The following is a 22,455-nucleotide window of genomic DNA, read 5'->3' as shown; positions in this document are numbered from 1 at the left end:
AGAATAAACCCTTACCTGGCAAAGCCATTGTTGTCAGGACAGCTAGAGCTGAACCTATATCTAAGTGACTCAGAGACCAACTCTAAGCTAAGCAAAGTAAAACCAGTATTCTAAGGTAGTGAAGGATAGGAGCTATTTATGTTTCTGATACATTCTTTATGAAACCAAACCCAATCCTTCTCATGTCATTCTCATAATTAACCCTTTCAGATGAGAAAGGTACATTATCCAGACAGAAGAAAAATGATCCCATTGTCCTTATTTTACTCAATTTTTCATATTTACCAACCCAATCCTTAAACAAACAAAAAGCAGAAAGATAGGAAATGAAGCCTAAATGAAGTGGGAACCTTTTGATGTAAAAGGAAAGTCTGAGTCTCTTGCAACTTCTGGGAGTTTTTTTGTAGAGCATCAGCTTCCTTCAGATGGTATGCGAGAGCTTTCTGGAGATAGACATTCTCTTTAAAAACAGATCTTCCAGCATTGTTCAATTGCCTGAAATAGATAGACATAAGATCCCAAAACATAGGGCTAAGTATTAGATATTACCAAACTGGAACAATGATTGCCTTATCCCCCGATATTAAAAATAATGACCACCACTTATTTAGTTAATGGTGGGTACTCAGCTGTTAGGTGGGGATCTTACGACTAGATTCTCACCAATGGAAAAGTGAAAAGTTATGTGTTACTTCCAGTCCAAGGTGGTTAAGAACAGACAGGAATTTCCCATGCTCTCTCCTGTCCACATGATTGGATGTGAAGAAATTCAAGATGGAAGCAGCCCCGGTTCCTGAATCACCACTCAAGTAGAGCTGTCGGACTCCCATTGGATTGTTAAGTGAGCAAGAACTAAACCATTGAGACTTGAGAGTTAATTTATTAATAACACAATTAAATGTTACTTTCACTAACATACTTCATGACAACTCTGTATGGTTGCTATGATTATCTGGATTTTTAAATGAAGAAATTTAATCGCAAAAATGTTAGGAAATCTTCTGACAGTCGGTCAGTATACAGACTGGGAACCAAAGTCTAACTTCAAAGCTGGAGTTCTTTCCTCCAACCAACCCTGATACAGAAAGGGTGTGTGGGAAAGGGGTCGGGACACAAAGAGAAACAGTGAGGGAAAGTAAACAAGAAAATTTGAAGAAAGCAAAGCAAGAGAGAAGGGGAAGACAACATGGTAATAACAAAACACACCGGCGAAGAGGTCAGAGAGGCTATGAGAAAGGAAAAGGAGACAGCAGTCTCTTACACAACAGCTTCATGGTGAGCTCTCTCTGCCAGCATTATTATCTTCTTCTCAGCCTCTTGTTCTAGTCGGTGCTAAAAAAGAAAAAGAGGCTATTTTAATACAGAATTCAAAAAGTGAAGTATTGATTTCATAATGTGAAATAAATTACTCCTGTCACATAACCCAGTGTAGGGAACTCCAAGTACTGGTGGAGGAGCTAGCAGAGAGGAGCATGTGAACACAGGAACCTCAGGGTACCTCCCGGCCTTCCTGCTGAAGAAGCAACATGACAAGAAAATACCACCTCCCCCCCCGCCAAAAAAAATCCACATCAGTATTGGAAAGCAGAGCTGGGAAAAATTTCTGCTAAATATCAAGTGGCAAGAGTAATTTATTTACTTATGCAGCATACTGTTACTGGGCACTAATATTGTACCAGATTTTTTAGATGCTGGAGATTCTGTGGTGGAAAAAGAGATAAAGTCCCAGATAAAATCTCACCTTATATTCTAGGTGAGATCCAAGCAACAATATTAAACAATATTAAAATTAAAATGCATTGAACATTACTATGTGCCAGGCATGGTTCTAAGAGCTTTACATTTACTATTTACTTCTCACAACAACCCTAAGAATTAGACAATCCTTATTTTTTTTTTAAGATTTTATTTATTTATTTGACAGAGATCACAAGTAGGCAGAGAGGCAGGCAGAGAGAGGACGAAGCAGGCTCTCCACTGAGCAGAGAGCCCGATGTGGGGCTCGATCCCAGGACCCCAGGATCATGACCTGAGCCAAAGGCAGAGGCTCCAACCCACTGAGCCACCCAGGCGCCCCTAAACACCATTATTATCCAAAAACAAGGACTGAGGAAACAAAAGGGGGAAAGAGAAGTTAGTGACTTGCCCAGAGTCAGATAGCTCGTAAGTGGCAGAGCAGAGATTCATAGCAGGCAAGAGGACGCTGTACCACCTCCCTAATAAGTAAACAAATAAGAGAATTGACTGTGATAAATGCTGTCAATGCAGTCAGTGAGTTAATGACACAGACAGTAATTGAGGGAGATTTTTAGATTGGGGTTTAGGGACTTTATCTCTGAGGAAATAACATTTGAGCTCTGAAGAATGAGAAGAGTCAGAGCTGGAGGAAGAACATTCCAGAAAGGAAAAGCAAAGTATAAAAATATGCCATTGGGAAAGGGCTTGGTGGTTCAGGGGACAGAAAGGATTAAATGGGGAGACAACACAAAACACCAATAACCTGAGGGAAGTCTTTCATATGACCACGTGGAGCATGGAGCGCGCTACAGTTTGAAAAGCTTACTGGAAAGCCGGCTGCCATAAGCCAGCAGCACTGAGGTTCACGCCAGCTCAGGAGTCCATACTTAACCAGGTGGTTTACCCCTGACACGGTGAGATGGCTCCTGCGCAGCTGGCCATCCCAGCACTCACTCCCAGCCTCCCTTTTCCTTCCCAGTTCCCACTAGGGTCTAGAAAAACAACACACTCACTTTTCCAGCATCCTATATAATATGGTTCTGGCCAATGAGATAGATGTGAGAAGAAATCTGCTAAGAGCTTCTGGGAAAGCTTTTCTGGTTTGCAGATCAGAAAGAAAAGCAACAACAGCTGGAGCCTTCCCTTCTTCCTGCCTTAAACACAGACAAATCTTAGAGCTGCCTTAACCATCTTGCATGTATGAAGGAAAGGCCAGCAGCCACCTACTTCCCGACATAAACATCCTATTTATATAAGCACTGTCAGTCAGGTGTGCTATAAACTGACCAAGCACTCCTAACCTTTGTTTGTAGAACGCTACAGTTAGCAGAGAAGAGATCAAGCTTAGGGCGGGACTGAGTTTTGGAAAAAGCAATTGAAAGCAACCCTTGCCTGAGGACTTCCATTCCTAACAGTGCCAGGAAGTGCCCCAGAGGGTAAAGCACCAAGATTCTGCTCCTGCCCCACTCCTAGGTTACATCAACTGGGCATCTAGAGCCACTTTTTGAAGCAAATCCTTTATCTAAACCTGATATGATTACTTATTAGCCCCACTCTTAACTTGCTACATCCCTACGGATTTCTGAAAAAAATGTCTTCAGTTCTTCCCAAGAATGAAAAATTAGAAGAATTAAAGAAAAACCATGGTTCCTTTGAAAAGCCTGTGTAGAAGAGAAGTGTGTGCACTTCCACAATTCGGAGAATTAACATCAGAAGCACAGAGAAAATGGCAGTTTGTGTTATGCTAAGGAACATTTTTGAGCCCCCTTTTATGAACACCCTTAGTTTAGCTTGGCTTAACCAGGGAAACACCTTCATGTGTACCAGAGTGACCTCTCCCCTCCTAGCCCCCCTATATGATGTGGTACATGGGGCTCCCTTCCACCAGGGGAACACCAAGCTGCAGGGGGTGTGTCCTGGAACCTTGGTAAGATGACAATCCCTCCTGAGGATTTCAAGAATCTCTAACTAGGGGCACCTGGGTGGCTCAGTCAGTTAAGCATCTGCCTTCAACTCAGGTCATGATCGCAGGGTCTTGGGACTGAGCCCTGGACTGGGCTCCCTCCTCAGCAGGGAGTTTGCTTCTCCCCTTCTCCTCTTTCCCCTATCCCCTTCCTCTACCCCTCCCCCTCTTTCCCACTCTCCCCTCCTCCTCTCTCTCTCTTTCTCCTCCTTCCCCTCCCCCTACTCATGCTCGTCCTCTCTCTCTCTCTCAAAAATAAATAAAATCTTTAAAAAAACAATCTCTAACTAGAGGGGGAAAAGGACTAAACATTGAGATATCCTGAACAAGTTTTGTTTCCCCTGGGTTTTTTTTTTTTTTTTTTACTTCTGCTGTGACTTGATAATTCTCTAATAAGATCCAAAGGAAAGGTTCACATGTCTCAGAATGCATATAGATACTTCTATCCTTTTAGTAAACAAAATATTTTTTAAATAAAGTATTTCTTAATTAACTCTAAAATGTCGTACCTTTTCTTCAAAAAATCTGCCCTCCAGTCTTCGAAGTGTCTCCTGATGTTTCCTCTCTGTGTTCCTTAAATTCTCCTTCAGCTATAATTAAAACAACAACAATAGATCAATAGGAAATGGGGGGATTGAGGCATATTCCTGGAAAAGTCTCAATAAAGAAACATTTTCTGTTACACATTATTTCTTAATCCTGAACACAGAAAAACCCCATGTCCCTGCCCATGAGTACCATCTCGCGGACCAATCTTCTACAGACTTACAAGATCAGTACTGAGTTTTTATAAAAGCTATTCATGAGCAACTGTTCCCAAGACAAGTTGTTTTCATAATCATATATTTTATATATCATGTAGACTGATAGAATCATAATATTTTAGAATTGGGGCACCTGGCTAGCTCAGTCAGAGGATAGATAGTGCAACTCTTGATCTTGGGGTCATGAGTTCAAGCCCCATGTTGGGTATAAAGATTACTTAAATAAATAAACTTTTTAAAAAATAATATTTTAGAATAGAAAGAGATCTTAAGAGTCATACTTAATATAGGATTCCTTGTATGAGAAAAATATCTAGAGACAGAAGTATCACTAATTCAAATCTCATTAATTCATTAGTATTTCATAGTTCCCATTTTTAGAAAATTCTTCCTAGCATTAATCTAAAACACGTTTCCCTAAGATTCCCACCGAGAGAGCCTTCTGTCCTCAACGTGTATGCATGGAATAAAAAGGACATAAAACTCTCTAGGCAGGGCGCCTGGGTGGCTCAGTGGTTTAGGCTGCTGCCTTCGGCTCGGGTCATGGTCTCGGGGTCCTGGGATCGAGTCCCGCATCGGGCTCTCTGCTCAGCGGGGAGCCTGCTTCCCTCTCTCTCTCTCTGCCTGCCTCTCCATCTACTTGTGATTTCTCTCTGTCAAATAAATGAATAAAATCTTTAAAAAAAAAAAAAACTCTCTAGGCAAAGAAAGGTCAACTAATTTAAAGCTATGATGCTATAGTCTACATTTCCTGGCAGTCAGGCTGAAACAGGCATACTCAATCCAATCTTAATGCCATATAAAAGGCAGTAGAGAAGAGCTTCCCCATGAGATAGATCTTTCTCACTTACCAGCTGTTTTACTCTGGCAAATCACTTCACTTCTCTAAGTCTCAGGTTTCCAGGAATTAAAAGAATAATAATAGTAACTAGCTCATAGGGTGTGGCAAGGATTAAATAACAAACAATGCATATAAAGTACCTAGAATAGTAGCCATTTAATATAAAGGCTAGTTATTATTATCTTTAAAAGAAAAGGATTTTATTTATTTATTTGACAGAGAGAGATACAGCGAAAGCAGGAACACAAGCAGGGGGACTGTCAGAGGGAGAAGCAGGCTTCCTGCCAAGCAGGGCTGGATCCCAGGACCCTGGGGTCATGACCTGAATCCAAAGGCATGCGCTTAGCGATTGAGCTACCCAGGCACCCCCAATAAATAAATATTTTTTAAAAAATTCCATTCCTAAGATGTTATCCTAAATGCTAATTACAGATAGAGAAGAATATTATTACTTAGATGTTCATAAAGGTGTATAATAGTGGAAAATTTTAAAAAGTCCAGGGCATCTGGGCCATTCAGTCACTTAAGCATCTCCCTTCAGCTCAGGTTATGATCTCACGGTCCTGGGTTGAGTCCCACATCAGGCTCCCTGCTCGGTAGGGGGTCGGATTCTCCCTCTCCCTCTGCCCCCTTCCACCGCTCCTACTTTCTCTCTCTCAAATAAATAAATAAACTCTTAAAAAAAAAAAAAAAGACTGTTACATATTCTTTAAAAAAAAAAAAGTCCAGATGTCCAAAAACAAGGGACCAACTAATCAATCATGATACATTGGGCTCCCTGGAGGGCTCAGTTGGTTGAGTTTCAGACTCTTGATTTTGGCTCAGGTCACGATCTCAGGGTCATGGGCTCAAGCCTTGTGTCTGGCTCTGTGCTGAGATTCGCTCCTCTCCCTTTCCCTCTGCTCCTCCCCCTGCTCTCTATCTCCCTCTCTCTGTGTCAATAAATAAATAAAATCTTTAAAAAAAAATAAAAAATAAATCATGATGCATCTACCCAGTGGAATTCTATGCACCTAGTCAAAAGATTTTATAGAAAAATATGTAATGGCATTGGGGCACCTGGGTGGCTCAGTTGGTTAAGCGGCTGCCTTCCGCTCAGGTCATGATCCCAGGATCCTGGGATCCGGCCCGCATCAGCATCAGCAGCTCCTACTCAGCGGGGAGCCTACTTCTCCCTCTCCCTCTGCCTGCCTGCCTGCCACTCCCCATGCTCGAGCGCTCTCTCTCTCTCTCTCTCTCATTATCTCTCTGTGTCAAACAAATAAATAAAATCTTTTTTTAAAAAAAAGAAAAAAATATGTAATGGCATTGAAAAATGTTCACAATTAAAGTAAAAGAGTCAGTTAACTGTACATAATGACCTCATTTGTTTATGTATTTATTTTATTTATTTGAGAGAGAGAAAGCATGAGAGCAGGTTGAGGGACAGAGGGAGAGGCAGACTCACCACTGAGCAGGGAGCCCAATATGGGACTAGATCCCGGGACTTCAGGATCATAACCTGAGCTGAAGGCAGCCATTTAACCCACTGAGCCACATAGGTACCCCAATTTTAAATGTTTCTAAATAGAGGAAGAAAAGGGGGAAGAATATAAACCAAGATATTTACCGGGTATCTCTAGGTAGTATAATTGTCAGGGGAGGGCTTAATTTTCTTCTTTCTTACCAGCTAGATTTGTCAAAAGAAAAAAAACTAAAACAAATTATTAAAAATAACTGCAACCTACCATTGTATACTCCTTCTGTTAATCACATAGAAATAATTTTTTCTTTAAAATTTATGCTTTGAATAACTTGTGATAATCTAAATTTAGTTACCTTCTTTTAATTTGTATAGTAAATTCTATATATACACTATAATTAATTTTCTTCCATTATGTATACACCTCCTTCTCATTTTAAGTTCACACGCCCCTATACCTGCCTTAATTCTTCCATATTTGGGATTCCAGAGAACCACCTTATTTTTTCCCATAGCCCAGTATCTTTTGCCTTTGAATTTTTAGTCTTCCAGGCCTGTGCCGCTTTTTGAAAAGTTCAAAATCTATTTCTCCATTAGGTGGCAATATTGTTCTTAAAAAAAAAAAGAAATCATACCAGCAGCCCACTAGAATATGCACTAGTTAATTCACTGATTCAGAATGTATACCTATACCTATACTTCTGATAGCTATTTTGAGAGTTCCAAAAAAAGTTATGGATCTTAACTTGATTCAGTCTTCAACATTTTCATATAAATTTTTTTATATTCCTTTTAGGAAATTTTTAAGCTTTTTTGAGGAATTATTATTATTTTTTTAAAGATTTTATTTATTTATTTGACAGACAGAGATCACAAGTAGGCAGAGAGCAGGCAGAGAGAGAGGAGGAGAGGAAGCAGGCTCCCTGCAGAGCAGACAGCCCGATGCGGGGCTCGATCCCAGGACCCTGGGATCATGACCCGAGCCGAAGGCAGCGGCTTTAACCCACTGAGCCACCCAGGCGCCCCTTTTTTGAGGAATTATTAACAGTAAAGTATTTCAAGTATATAATGTGATTTGATATGCATATATATTATGAAAGGATTCTTCCCATCTAGTTAGTAGAAAACTTGATATTCCTTTAATTACATTTTTAATGAAAACACCTACTCAGCATTTAACAAAGATTTATGGAGCATTTACTATGTATCTTACATTTCAATGAATACAAAGAAACAACCCCTGTTCATGCCTCAAAGATTGTAACCTAGCAGGGGAGATAAGACAAATGATAAATATAAAAAGGTAGAATGGGCTAAGGGGTATAAAAGAGATACAAAATGCTTGGAAATACACAAAGAAAATTATTACTTTTTTTGCTAATAATCTTTTTATTTTTTCCCTTTTCTCCAGCTTTATGAGGTAAATAGACATACAACATTGTATAAATCTACAGTGTACAATGTGTTGATCTGACACACTTAAATATTGCGAAATGATTACCACCCTAGAATTAGCTAACACCTCCATACTGTCACCTAATTGTCATTTCTTTTTTATGGTAAGAACATTTAAGATCTACTTTCTTAGCAAATTTCAAATATATAATACAGGATTATTAGCTGTAATCACCATGCTGTCCATTAGATTCCCGAGAATTTATCAATCTTAGAACTGAAAGCTTACGTCCTTTGACCAGTATCTCCTCGTATCCCTCTCCCTACCAGCTGGGGTAACCTTTAATCTATTGTTTCCCTGAGTTAGGCTCTATTTAGATTCCACATATAAGTGATATCACTCAGTATTTATCTTTCTGATTTATTCCACTTAATACTCTCAAGTTTCAGCCAAGCTATCATGAATGGAAGGAAAGCATTATTATTTTTTTAATTTTTTAATTCTTTAAAAAGATTTTATTTATTTGACAGAGACCACAAGTAGGCAAAGAAGCAGGCGGAGAGTAGAGAAAGGGAAGCAGACTCCCTGCTGAGCAGAGAGCTAATGTGGGGCTCAATCCCAGGAACCTAAGATTATGACCTGAGCCTAAGGCAGAGGCTTAACCCACTGAACCACCCAGGTACCCTCACCTTTCTTTTTTTCTTTTTTTTTTAAAGAAAGTTAATACTTTTAAACATGACTCTCGGGACCACCTTAAGGAGAACATGAATTTGATCTGAGCTTTTTCAGGATAGGTAAAATTTTAAGGGATAAAGATCTACTGGAGATATATTCCAGTTAAACGAAACAAGAGTTATTTATTTATTTGACAGACAGAGATTACAAGTGGGCAGAGAGGCAGGCAGGGGGAGAGAGTGGGAAACAGGCTCCCTGCTGAGCAGAGAGCCCCATGTGGGGCTCAATCCCAGGATCCTGAGATCATGACCTGAGCCAAAGGCAGAGGCTTAACCCACTGAGACACCCAGGCATCCCAAATAAATAAAATCTTTAAAAAAAGAAATTAAGAACAATTTTAAAGCAACAGTTATAAGAACAGTTATAAAGCAACAAGCTATCAAGTCCATAAACAAAGTCCTAATGGGCAGGTTTTGGGATAACTTTGCAATTATGCCCCTAATGTTTCCCAAGATATGTAATTTACTCCTCCCTTCCTCCCTCCCTTCCTTCCCGCTCTCCCTCCCTCCTTCCTTCCTTTTCTTTACTTTCATTCATTCATTCATTCATTCATTCATTCTTTCCCTAAGATTTTGTTTATTTATTTGAGAGAAAAAGAGCATGAAAACAGGGAGGGGGAGAAGCAGACTCCCCACTGAGCAGGGAGCCTGACTTGGGTCTTGATCCCACCCAGATCCTGGGATCATGACTTGAGCCAAAGGCAAAGAAAGGCTTAACCGACTGAGTCACCCAGGTGCCCCTGTAATTCGTTTCTTACTGAAATCACTCCAAAGGTTTAATTGCTGATTAATATGGAAGGGTGTGTTGGCTAAGATTTGGTAAAGTCACAAAAAAAATGCTTAGAAAAGTCTTAGAGGGGCACCTGGCTGGCTCAGTGGGTTAAGCCGCTGTCTCCAGCTCAGGTCATGATCTCAGGGTCCTGGGATCGAGCCCCACATCAGGCTGTCTGCTCAGCGGGGAGCCTGCTTCCCCCCTCTCTTTCTGCCTATCTGCCTACTTGTGATCTCTCTCTCTGTGTCAAATAAACAAATAAATAAATAAATAAAGTCTCAGAAATAAGACCTGCTCCTGGTGTTACACTCATTATGTCTTCCACTTTCTCTCAGATAACCTCTAAAATGTCAAAGGGAGTCCTTTACCATCTCACAGGAGTAAATGTCTATGAAGGCTTTTGCACACATTAGTACTGTGATACTCACTTTATTGTGGCACTCTGGAACCGAGCCTGCAATATTTCCGAGGTATGCTTGTCGTTAATTCTAATCGCCTTTATTTAAAGAAATAAAGAAACTTACATCATCTAATTCTTTCTCCACTTGGATTTTTCTCTTCTGGAATTGTTTTATTGTTTTCAGCTCTGTCTGAATCATGCCAATTTCTCTGGCTTTTTGATGAAACTGTCCCTCCAGCTCATTTATTTGCACAGTATACTTTTGTTCCTGCATGCAAAAATGAGTTAGGAAATGAGTTAGATAAAAGAGTTAGGAAAAAGAACAGAAACCCCACAGAGTTGTGTTCCCTTTGAAGCCTTGGGCCATTTGTCTATCTTTGAAGAAATGTTCCTTTTTTATTTTTGCATAAAGTTTCACTTTTTGTTAGAAGATACCCAAGTGCCTTGAATAAGAAAAAAATTCTTAAATGAGCTGATCTTACACAGAAAATGCAGATAACTATTAAAAAGAGGTATGAGAAGACTAAGCACATCTTTAATTTGTAAGACAAATAATACCCCTAACCCTAAATTAAAATTAGTGAACCAAGAGATAAAGGAAGGGCCAATATCTCTAATAAATCAACAAAGGAGAAGTTGGGAAAAAAGAAAGGAAGGGAAGAGGGAGGAAGAGAAGGCTGAGAATGAGGAGGAAGGGTAGAAAAGGAAGAAAAGGAGAGAAGAGGAAAAAAGGAGGGAGGAAGTGGAGGAAGAACGGGTCAATAACACAATTTTTAAAATGAATGAAATACCAAAAAGAAAGGCAAATGACCCTCAAACCTGAACAAATGCTCAACCTAGCTCATAATAAGAGAAATACAAATTAAAATACACTAAAATACCCTTTCTAACCCATTATGCTGACAAAAAAATCAATTCTGACAATGTACTCTGGTATATTGTGAGGACATGGATAGGAATTAGATTTCTCAGAATACAGCATTTTGATAGATTTCGACTTTGGAGCCTATAAATAGTTTACGTAATTATATAATTATATAATTTTAGATGCACAATTTAATGTGATTCTAAAAGTCAAAAGCAAAATGTATTCTTGAGATGGTGGCATAACCTCACAGGAATTATTTCGAATGGTAATATAATTTGATCATAGATCCCTATTGGTATATATCCTAAGGGGGAAAAGCACCCCCTAAAATCTTAAAACTGTTTCCACTAATCTGTGTTAGTGGTAATATTGGTATTAGTGTTTTGTGACTGTGGGTGTATTGAGGTTTGAAACAACTACTCAATTATACCAATATCATTAAGAACAGGAGTTTGGGAAAAGCATCCCCCTTGGGCAGTGGGGGAGCTCATAACCTCGTGGGTAGCAGCTCTAAAAGCAACAGCGAATATTAGGGATGGCAGCAGCTGCAACACGACCTGCAAGCCCAGAAGTTTTTCCAGAGCTTCTCAGATCCTCTGATTGATGAGGACCCCCAGGCAGCATTAGAGAAGCTGACTAAGGCTTTTGAACATAAGCCAGATGATGCACAGTATTATTGTCAACAAACTTATTATCATGCTCTTCTTGGGAATTACCATGATGTTGTTGCTGAGGCAAAGGAATCTCTTGAACTTAATCCAAATAATTCCACTGCTATGCTGAGAAAAGGGATATGCGAATACCATGAAAAAACTATGCTGTTGTTCTGAACTTTTCTAGAACAGGAATTAGATAGGGCAGATCCTGATTTCGCTGTCTAGATTAAAAGGTGTCAAGAAGCTCAGAATGGATCAATCCGAGGTGTCTGCGTCCCAGAGGATTCATCAGTCACAAATCGAGTATGACCGGTATCAAACAATATCTCAAGTAATCATTACACTTGGGATCAAGAATGGTCAAATCAAGAATGTTCAGAAGAATAATGTGAATGTGGGATTTTTCTGAAAATCTTTCAGAAGATTTTTCTGAAAATCCCTCCCTTCTGAAGAGGGGATTTTTCCTCTTCAGAAGGGAGTCTGGAGAGGATCACAGTTTGGAACTGAGACTTCTTCATCCTATAATACCAGAACAGAGCACATTTAAAGTACTAAAAAAAAAAAAAAAGAAATTAAAATGAAATCAAGACAGAGGCTGTGAGATGGGAAAAGCTGAGGGGGCAAGGAGATGTGTCTAAACCAAAAACAGTTCATAGCAGACACAAGGAATTTATATCCATCATCTCATTATGCAAGAAATTGGGATAAATTGGTCACTGAGATCAAAGAAGAAAAAATGAGGTGGAGGGAGGCACAGATTTTAACAAATTATTTCAGCAAATCTATCCAGACGGTTCTGGTGATGTGAAACGTGCCATGATCAAATCACTTCCGGAGTCTGGTGGTACAGTTTTGAATACCAACCAGTCTGATGTAGGCAAAAGGAAAGTTGAAATCAATTCTCCTGGTAATATGGAATGGAAAAGTACTAAAGGGGCGCCTGGGTGGCTCAGTGGGTTAAGCCGCTGCCTTCGGCTCAGGTCATGATCTCAGGGTCCTGGGATCGAGTCCCGCATCAGGCTCTCTTCTCAGCAGGGAGCTTGCTTCCCTCTCTCTCTCTCTACCTGCCTCTCCATCTACTTGTGATCGCTCTCTGTCAAATAAATAAATAAAATCTTTAAAAAAAAAAAAAAAAAGAAAAGTACTAAATAAATTAATTTGCTATCACTGTATCGCAAAAAAAGAAAACCCAAAAAACAAAAAACAGGACCTTTGGTGAGGGAGAAAGGAGACTCAGATCAAGTAATAAATCCTGTACTCCTGCATCTGAATTGAAAACATTGGTATGGGCTCATTATATAATCTTTTAAGAATACATATTTCCTACCTCTGTCCACTGAAAAGCCATAGAAAGAATGGACAAACTCAGTAGCACCACTACTACCAGATCATTTTTTTAAAAAACATAATTTTATGTTATTTTTGAGCTTCTATACAATAAAGTGTGTGAGCTTTAAAGTCACTGAACTACTGAGAGGACCTATTCACTTACTCTTCTGTGCCTTAAATATCTGAGCTTGCCAGAAACCTGACCATCCAGTAAGTGAAAGCATTAATGTACCTACACACTCACCAATTTTTCCTTCTCCTCTTGGGCTTTTTCTTTTGTTTCATTCAATTGTTGTTTCAGTTTTTCAATCTGTAGAAGTTGGAAATATAGAGTCAGGAAGGTAAAGAAATTGCCCTTTATTAAGTAGCCTAGTATTTGCATAATATTGAAACTTATATTTTAGTTGGAAAGAAGAGAAAAGGGGACATATTCCATGCCTTCAACCTGCTATTGCCAGTTCTAAAACCTGGCTATCATCAGATTTGCTTGGATAACCAATATTTTTGTGTTAAAAAAACAAAAACAAAAACAGGGGCACCTGGTTGGCTCAGTGGGTTAAAGCCTCTGCCTTCAGTCGGTCATGATCTCAGGGTCCTGGGATCAAGCCCTGCAGCAGGCTCTGCTCAGCAGGGAGCCTGCTTCCCCTTCTCTCTCTCTGCCTGCCTCTCTGCCTACTTGTGATCTGTCAAATAAATAAATAAAATCTTTTTTAAAAAACCACATTTTGTTTACCATCTGAACCGTTTTTAAGTACACAGTTCAGCTGTGTTACATATATTCACAATGTTGAACAACAGATCTCTAGAACTTTTTCATCTTGCAAAACTGAAACTCTATATTTATGAGACGCTCATTTCTTTTTTTTTAAAAATTTTATTTATTTATTTGACAGAGAGAGAGATCACAAGTAGGCAGAGAGGCAGGCAGAGAGAGGGGGGAATGCAGGCTCCCTGCTGAGCAGAGAGCCCGATGCGGGGCTCGATGCGGGGCTCGATCCCAGGACCCTGAGATCATGACCTGAGCCGAAGGCAGAGACTTTAACCCACTGAGCCACCCAGGCGCCCCTGAAACGCTGATTTCTTCTCCTACCTACTTCCCGGCCCTTGGCAACCACCTTTCTGCTTTTCATTTTTATGATTTTGAGTGCATCAGAGACTTCATTTGAATAGAAACATACAGTATTTGTCCTTTTGTGACTGGCTTATTTCATTTAGCATTATGCCCTTGAAGTTCATCCCTGTGTAGCATGTAACAGGATTTCCTTCCTTTGAAAGTCTGCATTATATTCTATTTATGTATTTACCGCATTTTCTTTATCCGTTCCTCTGTCGGTGGACATTTGTGTTGCTTCCACCTCTTGACTGTGAATATTTCAGTGAACATGGGTGCACACATATTTCTTCAAGATCTTGCTTTAAATTCTTTTGGAAATTTACCCACAAGTGGATTGCTGGATCATGTGATAATTCTATTTTTAATTTTTTTGAGGAACCTACATACTGTTTTCCATAATGGCTGCACCATTTTACATTCCCACCAACAGTGCACAAGGGCTCCAATTTCTCTGCATCCTTCCCAGTGCTTGTTATTTTCTATTTTTCTGACAGTAGTAGCCATCTTAAGAGGCATCAAGTAATATCTGACTGTAGTTTTGATTTACATTTCTCTTATCTGGGTAGCTGTTTTGAAAAAAAGTTTCAAGAAGAGTACAAAGATTTCTCATATACTTTTCACCCAGTTTCGCCCAATGTGTTGTCCCTCTCTATGTATGCATAGATAGATCTAAAATATGAATATATGAATATATAAATGATACACATTTTTTCCTGAACTGAGTAACTTTAAGACATCATGCCTCTTTACCCCTAAATACCTTAGAATATATTTCCTAAGAAAAAGGACATTCTTTTAGAAGCACAGTAATCAAAATCAGAAAATTTAACATTGATATAAGACTGTTGTTTCATCTATAGTCCATATTCTAATTTTACCCATTGTCCTAGTAGTGTCCTGTATTGCAACTTATATTTTTCTGGTCTAGAATATAATCCTTGATTATGCATCACATTTAGTTATCATGTATCCTAGTCTCCTTTAATCTGGAACTGTTTCTCAGACTTTGTCTTTTAGGGTCTTGACAGTTTTGAAGAATAGCAGTCAGAGTTGGGGTTGTCTGATGTCTATGCATGAGCGAATTCAGATTATGCATTTTTGGCATATACTGTCTAAGTGATGATGTATGCTTTTCAGTGCATTACATCTGAGGTAATTGATGTTAATTTTCATCGGTTGGTTAGACTATGTCTTCTAGGTTTCTCCACTTAAAAGTTACAACTTTACCTTTTATAGTTGTTAAAAGTTAACAACTTTTAACAAAAGTTAAAAGTTCCTAACCCTTTTATAATTATTAAGTAATTTATGGAAAGATACGTTGAGATGATGCAAGTACCCTTCTGCTCATCAAAATTTTACCATTAGTTTCAGCATCCACTGAAGATTCTTGATTACATCAATTATTACCATGATGCCAAATGGTGACTTAACTCCCCCATCCTTTTTTTAAAAATTTATTTAAATTCTAGTAATTAACATATAATGTAGTATTTGTTTCAGGGGTACAGGTCTGTGATTCATCAGTCATATATAATACCCAGTGCTCATTACAACACATACCCTCCCCAACGTCCATCACCAAGTTACCCCATCCATTTACCTCTCCTCCCCTCTAGCAACCTCATTTGTTTCCTATGATTAAGGGTCTCTTATGGTTTGTCTCCCTCTCTGGTTTCATCTTGTTTCATTTTCTCCTCTCTTCCCCTGTGGCCCTCTCCTTGTTTCTTAAATTCCACATATCAGTGAGATTGTATGATAATTGTCTTTCTCTAATTGATTTACTTTGCTTAGCCTAATACACTCTAGCTCCATCCATGTTGTTGCAAATGGCAAGATTTCATTTTTTATAGATGCGTAATATTCGTGTGTGTGTGTGTGTGTGTGTGTGTGTGTGTGTCCTGCATCTCCTTTATCCATTCATCAGTCAGTGGATATCTGGGCTCTTTCCATAGTTTAGCTATCAAGGACATTGCTGCTATAAGCATTGGAGTGCAGGTGCCTCTTTGGATCACTACATTTGTATTTTTGGGGTAAATACCCAGTGGTGCAACTGCTAGGTTGTAAGGTACCTCTATTTTCAACTTTTTCAGGAAACTCCACACTGTTTTCCAGAGTAGCTGCACCAGTTTGCATTCCCACCAACAGTGTAGGAGGGTTCCCCTTTTTCTTCATCCTCATCAACATCTGTTGTTTCCTGACTTGTTAATTTTAGGCATTCAGACTGGTGTGACATGGTATCTCATTGAGGTTTCGATTTGTCTTTCCCTAATGCCAAGTGTTGTTAAGTACGTTTTCATGTGTTTGTTGGCCATTTGGATGTCTTCTTTGGAGAAATATCTATTCATGTTTTCTGCTCATTTCTTGGATTATTTGTTCTTTGGGTGTTTTGATAAGTTCTTTTTACATTTTGGATACTAGCCCTTTGTCATTTGCAAATATCTTCTCCCATTCCATAGGTTGTCTTTTGGTTTTGTTGACTGTTTCCTTTGCTGTGCAAAAGCTTTTTATCTTGATGAAGTCCCAATAGTTCATTTTGCCTTTGTCTCCCTTGACTTTGGAGACATGTCTAGTAAGAAGTTGCTGTGGTCAAAGTTGAAGAAATTGCTGCCTGTGTTCTCTAGGATTTTGATGAATTCCTATCTCATATTTAGATCTTTCAACCATTTTGAGTCTATTTTTATGTATGGTGTAAGGAAATGAATGGTCCAGTTTCATTCTTCTGCATGTGGCTGCCCAATTTTCCTAACACCATTTGTTCAAGAGACTGTCTTTTTTCCATTTGATATTCTTTCCTGTTTTGTCAAAGATTCATGGATCATAGAGTTTAGGGTCCATTTCTGGGTTCTCTATTCTGTTCCAATGATCTGTGTGTCTGGTTTTGTGCCAGTACCTAACTCCCCCATTCTTTGGAAATTTAATAATTTACTACATTCTACTGTAAGGAGTAGAATGTATTTTTAAATTTTATTCATTATTTATTTAGTAAGGTATGTTTTATTAGCACTGTGCACTCATGGACTTATTTCTTTCAGTGGATTATAAGCTTTTACTATCATCATTTATTTTGATTGTTTCAGATTTGGCCAGGGGGAGCCCCTTCAAGCTAGTACCTGTGCTCTTTAATTTTAAGATTTTATTTTCAAGTAATCTCTATACCCAACATGGGGGCTCGAACTCACAACCTTGAGATCAAGAGTCACATGATCCACCAACTGAGCCAGCCAGTTACCCTGCCTTTTAATTTTCTTACTCACCTCTTACATAGGTGATTACATACATGATTCCAGGCTTATCTTTTACTTTCCCTGCTTCGGTCATGGAATTGATCATTTGTCCAAGGCTCCTAGTATGTTTTAGTAAGAAAACTGAGTAGCCTTTGAAACTAACAATTCCTTGACATGGTTATAGAATCAGAGGACACATAGTGAAATATTGTTATAATTAGACTAATTTAAGGAAAACTAAAAATTCTAAGATATAAACTGTGACAGTTCTAAGTCATATAAGTCACGTGTGAAATATGAGATTTTGTGCATGAACAAAGCCTTAAATGCAAAAACACTAATTTTGTTCAAGGTATGTTTCCAAAACACGTTTCATTTCTAATATTTCTATAATTAACATAAGACTATAAACAGTTTAAATAAAACTTAATGACACATTTCTAGGATATAGTAGAATGAGTAACACAACTATAGGAGAGCTAGTTAAACAGGATATATTGAATCTACTTTACATCTTCCTTCCAAGATAGTCTCTTTGGTTTTAATGGGCATCTGCAATTATAAGAAAATTATGTTATTTGCTATAACCAGATGCTGACGTCTGATATATGAAGGCAGATGAAAATCAGGAAATACAAGTGACACTGATAAATGAAGAGCAATCAGCCAATGCAGGCCACAAAGCTTCTATGTATTTGGAAAATTATTTGACCTAAAAGCTTACTTTAGAAAAATACTTTATAGAAGACAATTTTAATAATGCCTACTATTGAAAGAGTAATTTTTAAAATGGAAATTGCCTAGAAAAGAAGGTAAAAAAAATAACAGTAGTGCATAAAAATTTCTTTAACAAAATTCACATCAAGACAAATGTTCAGTTACCTGATTTCTGTAATATGCTTTCACGCTCATCTTAAACTAAGTTTTGATTGGTATTAACTTTTTCTAAGTATCAGTACACTCACAAGCCTTTCACTTATGCATGCAAAAAATATTTTAATGAGCGCCTACTATGTGCCATGCCTGTACTAGGTGCTGGAGATGTAACACCGAACAACAGTTTAAAAAGCTTCCAAATCCTTTATTTCTGTGAGGTTTCATTCTAATCAGGAAAAGAGACAATAAGCAAATATATAAGTAATATTCATGCAGCTCATAGACGCAGATGGGAAAGAGAAGAATTTGGAGTTGCACCTAAATTCCACTTTAACACCCGTGAGCTGTGTGACTTTGGGTGACCCAGATAGAGCGTAAATTGGTATCTGTCCTTTGGAAAGTCAATTATCTATAAAATGGCAATGATAATAGTAGCTACATGGGATTATTAAAAGTCTTTAATGAATTGCTTTTTAAGTCATTAAAAGTATTTATCAATATCAAAAAACATATTAGTCAGGGGCATCTGGGTGGCTTAGTCAGTTTAGCCTTGGGACTCTTGATTTCAGCTCAGGTCATGATCTTGGGGATGTGAAATGGAGCCTTGTGTCTGGGCTCTGCGCTTAGGGGGGCAGTCTGCTTGAGAACTCTCTTTCCTTATTCCTCTGACCATTCCCCACTGCTTGTGTGAGTGCTCCATCTCTCCACCCCCCTTATATAAATAAATCTTTAAAAAAACATACAGGTCATAATCTATGCTCTTCTTAAAATAAAATGGATCATAATGTTCCCTTATGACCATCAATCTTTATTTCAGACAAGAAAACAATGGGGGGAGCACCTTGGTGGATCAGTGGGTTAAGCGTCCTCCTTTGGCTCAGGTCATGATCTCAGGGTCCTGGGATTGAACCCCGCATGGGCATCTCTGCTCAGCGGAGAGCCTGCTTCCCCCCTCTCTCTGCCTGCCTCTCTGCCTACTTGATCTCTCTCTCTCTCTCTCTGTATCAAATAAATAAATAAAATCTTTTAAAAAAAGAAAACAGGGTGCCTGGGTGGCTCAGGGGGTTGGGCCGCTGCCTTCGGCTCAGGTCATGGTCTCAGGGTCCTGGGATCGAGTCCCGATTCGGGCTCTCTGCTCAGCAGGGAGCCTGCTTCCTCCTCTCTCTCTCTGCCTACTTGTAATCTCTCTCTGTCAAATAAATAAATAAAATCTTTTAAAAAAAAAAAAAAGAAAGAAAACAATGGGATAAGGGCTGAAAATAAAAGAGCCAATTCTAGGGATGCCTGGGTGGCTCAGTGGGTTAAGGCCTCTGCCTTTGGCTCAAGTCATGATCCTAGTGTCCTGGGATTGAGCCCCACCTCAGGCTCTCTGCTCAGCAGGGAGCCTGCTTCCTCCTCTGTCTGCCTCTCTGCCTACTTGTGATCTGTCTGTCAAATAAATAAATAAAATCTGGGGCGCCTGGGTGGCTCAGTGGGTTAAGCCGCTGCCTTCGGCTCAGGTCATGATCTCAGGGTCCTGGGACTGAGTCCCGCGTTGGGCTCTCTGCTCAGCGGGGAGCCTGCTCCCCTCTCTCTCTCTCTGCCTGCCTCTCCATCTACTTGTGATTTCTCTCTGTCAAATAAATACATAAAATCTTTAAAAAATAATTAATTGATTAATTAATTAATTTAAAAAATCTTTTTTTTTTTTTTTTAAAGAGCCAATTCTAACAGTAAAACCATTCAGAAATAACATACTGCTTCACATATGACAGAGATAGTTACTGAGGCTCAGGAGAGTTTCTACCTACCTACCATATTATCTTTTTCCTGGTCCTGCTTCTTCAGGTAACTTAATACAGACATTGTGTCTTTTTCCATTTTATACTGCTGTTTCTTTAAGTCCTCATTACTTTTTGCCAGTCTCCGCGAAGTATCACGATACTCAATCCTAGAGAGTTCTGTGACTTCCAGCCTGGCCTCCCAAAGGGAAGCATTGGCCTTGGCTCTGTCCACTGCAGATTCATCAGCTTTTATTATCTTCCTGCATGGGAAGAGGACATTGACAATATATAACCATTTCTTTACTATATTAGAATTATACCTTTCTTTTTACTACTATTTGTTTGGTTGGCATTGCCTGGCACATATGACCAAATATTGTTGGGTGAATGAGTTAATAAGAAATACACATTTATAAAAAAAAAAAAGAAATACAAATTTATGATAAGGGAATTAAGTGGGTGACTTTTTGGAAGGGGGAGCTTTAGAGCATTATTCTAAAGGACTGGAAAAACAAAAAGGGGAGGCATAAGTCACATTCATTTCATAAATTTTTCACATCTTTTCATTTACTTCTTTTTCTCATATTTGATCTGTCACTTCTGTTCCTACTCGTTCAGTTTTAGACCTTAGTTTTCACTCCTGCAAATCCATTACCTTAGTTTCCCTTTTGCATGATACTACATTCATAGTGTAACTGTAAGTCCATTGTTCTGTAATTTCCATGTACTCCAACTCCAGTTTTGGGTTTTGTTTTAGGTTGTGTGTGTGTATGGGGGTGGATTTCCTTGGACAAAAGACCTTGGACAAAAGATCAAGTCACTAGGATGAGTATGTTAAATGCTTTATTGGCTGGTGCCACAATGTACCAAGCTTCAAGAATGGCTGAGAAACAAATGATTATCATTTATACAGAGGTTAAAAAAAATTAAAAATAATAATAGTAGGGTGGAGGTTGGGGTACCAGCTGGTGGGTATTAGAGAGGGCACAGATTGCATGGAGCACTGGGTGTGGTGCCAAAATAATGAATACTGTTATGCTGAAAATAAATAAAAAATAAATTAAAAAAAATAAAGTGTCTCTTTGAGGAATAAAAAAAATAATAATAGTAAAGTATGTCTTCAAGGATTAAAATGATAAAAGGAAAGTTTTTCAAAACAAAGATTTATTATATGAGGATTAACCAAAAAAATGTCCCTTATATATGATAGGCACTGGATGCATAAATATTTAGATAATAAGTAAGAACTTTACCTGTATTTGAACTCTAAATATTTTCACACGTAGATCTGTGGGGATCTTTCTATACTGTCACCCTCCATCCCCACCAACTCCTGGTTCTCCATCCCTTTCCTTTCTGTTCTCTTCAAATTAAGGCCAGCCCCACCTCCAACCCTTTAACCTGTTATAGCTTTGACCTTCCTTTCCAGCATGATTTAGGCAGTAGTGATAGGCTGCCTTGCTATAATCATCCAATTACTCCCTGAAGGTATCAGGTCTAAGCTGCTCAGAACAGTTCATGCACCTAGGATTTCTCAAAAAGCAACCACTAATACTGACTGTAAAAACAAAGCAGAATTTCTCAAACTATGAGTCATGGAAAATTCAAGGAATATAAGGTCTGTTACCCTCAATGTTCCTCACTGTTGATAAATGTACTGTTGATACATGGTCAAAAATAGAAAACATATGTTAGTGAGTTCTGAGAATGTGATAAGCCCTTGACACTTTAAAAAAGTGCAAGACTGGGGCACCTGGGTGGCTCAGTTGCTTAACTGTCTAACCCAGCACCGGTCATGATCTCACTTCGGCTCAGATCCGGATCTCAGGGTCCTGGGATCCAGCTCTATGCTCACTGGGGAGTCTGCTGAAGGATTCTCTCTTTCTCACTCCCTCCTCACTCTGCTCATGCTCTCTCTCTCCTTCTCAAATAATTTTTTTTAAGTGCTTAACTATGCAAGTATGTAAAAAAAGAAAGAAAGAAATTACACTGCAGAAGAATACTTGTATTAATAGAGGGGGAGAGCTAAAAATAAATAAGTACACTGGGCTATCATTTTATAAAGAAGAAAAAGAATATCCCCAAATGATAGTAGTGGTTATCTTTGGATGATAGGATTACAGGTGATTTTTGTTTTCTACTTTGACTTTCCATGCTTCCTAAACTTTCTGTACCGAGCATGTATTACTCTCTTTAAACAAGTTACCTTATAAACTTTACAAGTTTGGGGATTCCCTTTTGGTCCCATTTATAGTGATTGATGCTGGACACCATGTGTGATTCCCATAAACCCCAAAAGTCACCCATAGATTCAACGGCAATCTAGCAGCAACTCCAAGTGTGGAAAGGGTTAGTGCTAGAGCAATGCCAATGTTCTAACCAGCTTGGGGAAACCTGAACAATTACCCAATTTGTTCACATCTTTTAGGTTTTCCTTTGAACCAAAAGGAATCCTTCAAAAAACCCAAGGAACTACTTCTTCAATCACCAAGAGATTCTCTAGATGTTTAAGATATTCTCAACTACACCACAGTGATCTCTCAGGCTGGGGTGGGA

General features: G+C 38.8%; 1 protein-coding gene and 1 pseudogene across 6 annotated transcripts in view; one reads left to right on the top strand and one right to left on the bottom strand.

Moving 5' to 3' along the window:
- The window catches only part of BBOF1 (basal body orientation factor 1), a 38,743-nt gene that overhangs the window by 14,945 nt on the left and 1,343 nt on the right, over positions 1-22,455 (bottom strand). For all 5 annotated transcript variants that reach the window (XM_082733455.1, XM_082733457.1, XM_082733458.1 and 2 more), the window contains exons 2-7: positions 19,931-20,159; positions 13,167-13,232; positions 10,194-10,337; positions 4,210-4,290; positions 1,262-1,332; positions 351-495 (exon numbers count right to left, since the gene is read on the bottom strand). In XM_082733455.1, coding sequence (XP_082589581.1) covers positions 351-495; positions 1,262-1,332; positions 4,210-4,290; positions 10,194-10,337; positions 13,167-13,232; positions 19,931-20,159 — 736 coding nt within the window. The remainder of the gene's footprint in view (positions 1-350; positions 496-1,261; positions 1,333-4,209; positions 4,291-10,193; positions 10,338-13,166; positions 13,233-19,930; positions 20,160-22,455) is intronic.
- On the top strand, positions 11,473-12,580 carry LOC309868076 (protein SGT1 homolog pseudogene; annotated as a pseudogene). Its single transcript has one exon. The product of its transcript is annotated as a protein SGT1 homolog pseudogene (transcript).

The sequence above is a fragment of the Mustela nivalis genome (assembly GCF_964662115.1).
Source record: "Mustela nivalis genome assembly, chromosome: 6".
NCBI lineage: Eukaryota > Metazoa > Chordata > Mammalia > Carnivora > Mustelidae > Mustela > Mustela nivalis.
Note: the sequence above shows the minus strand (reverse complement) of the source record. Positions and strands in the feature narration are given on the sequence as shown.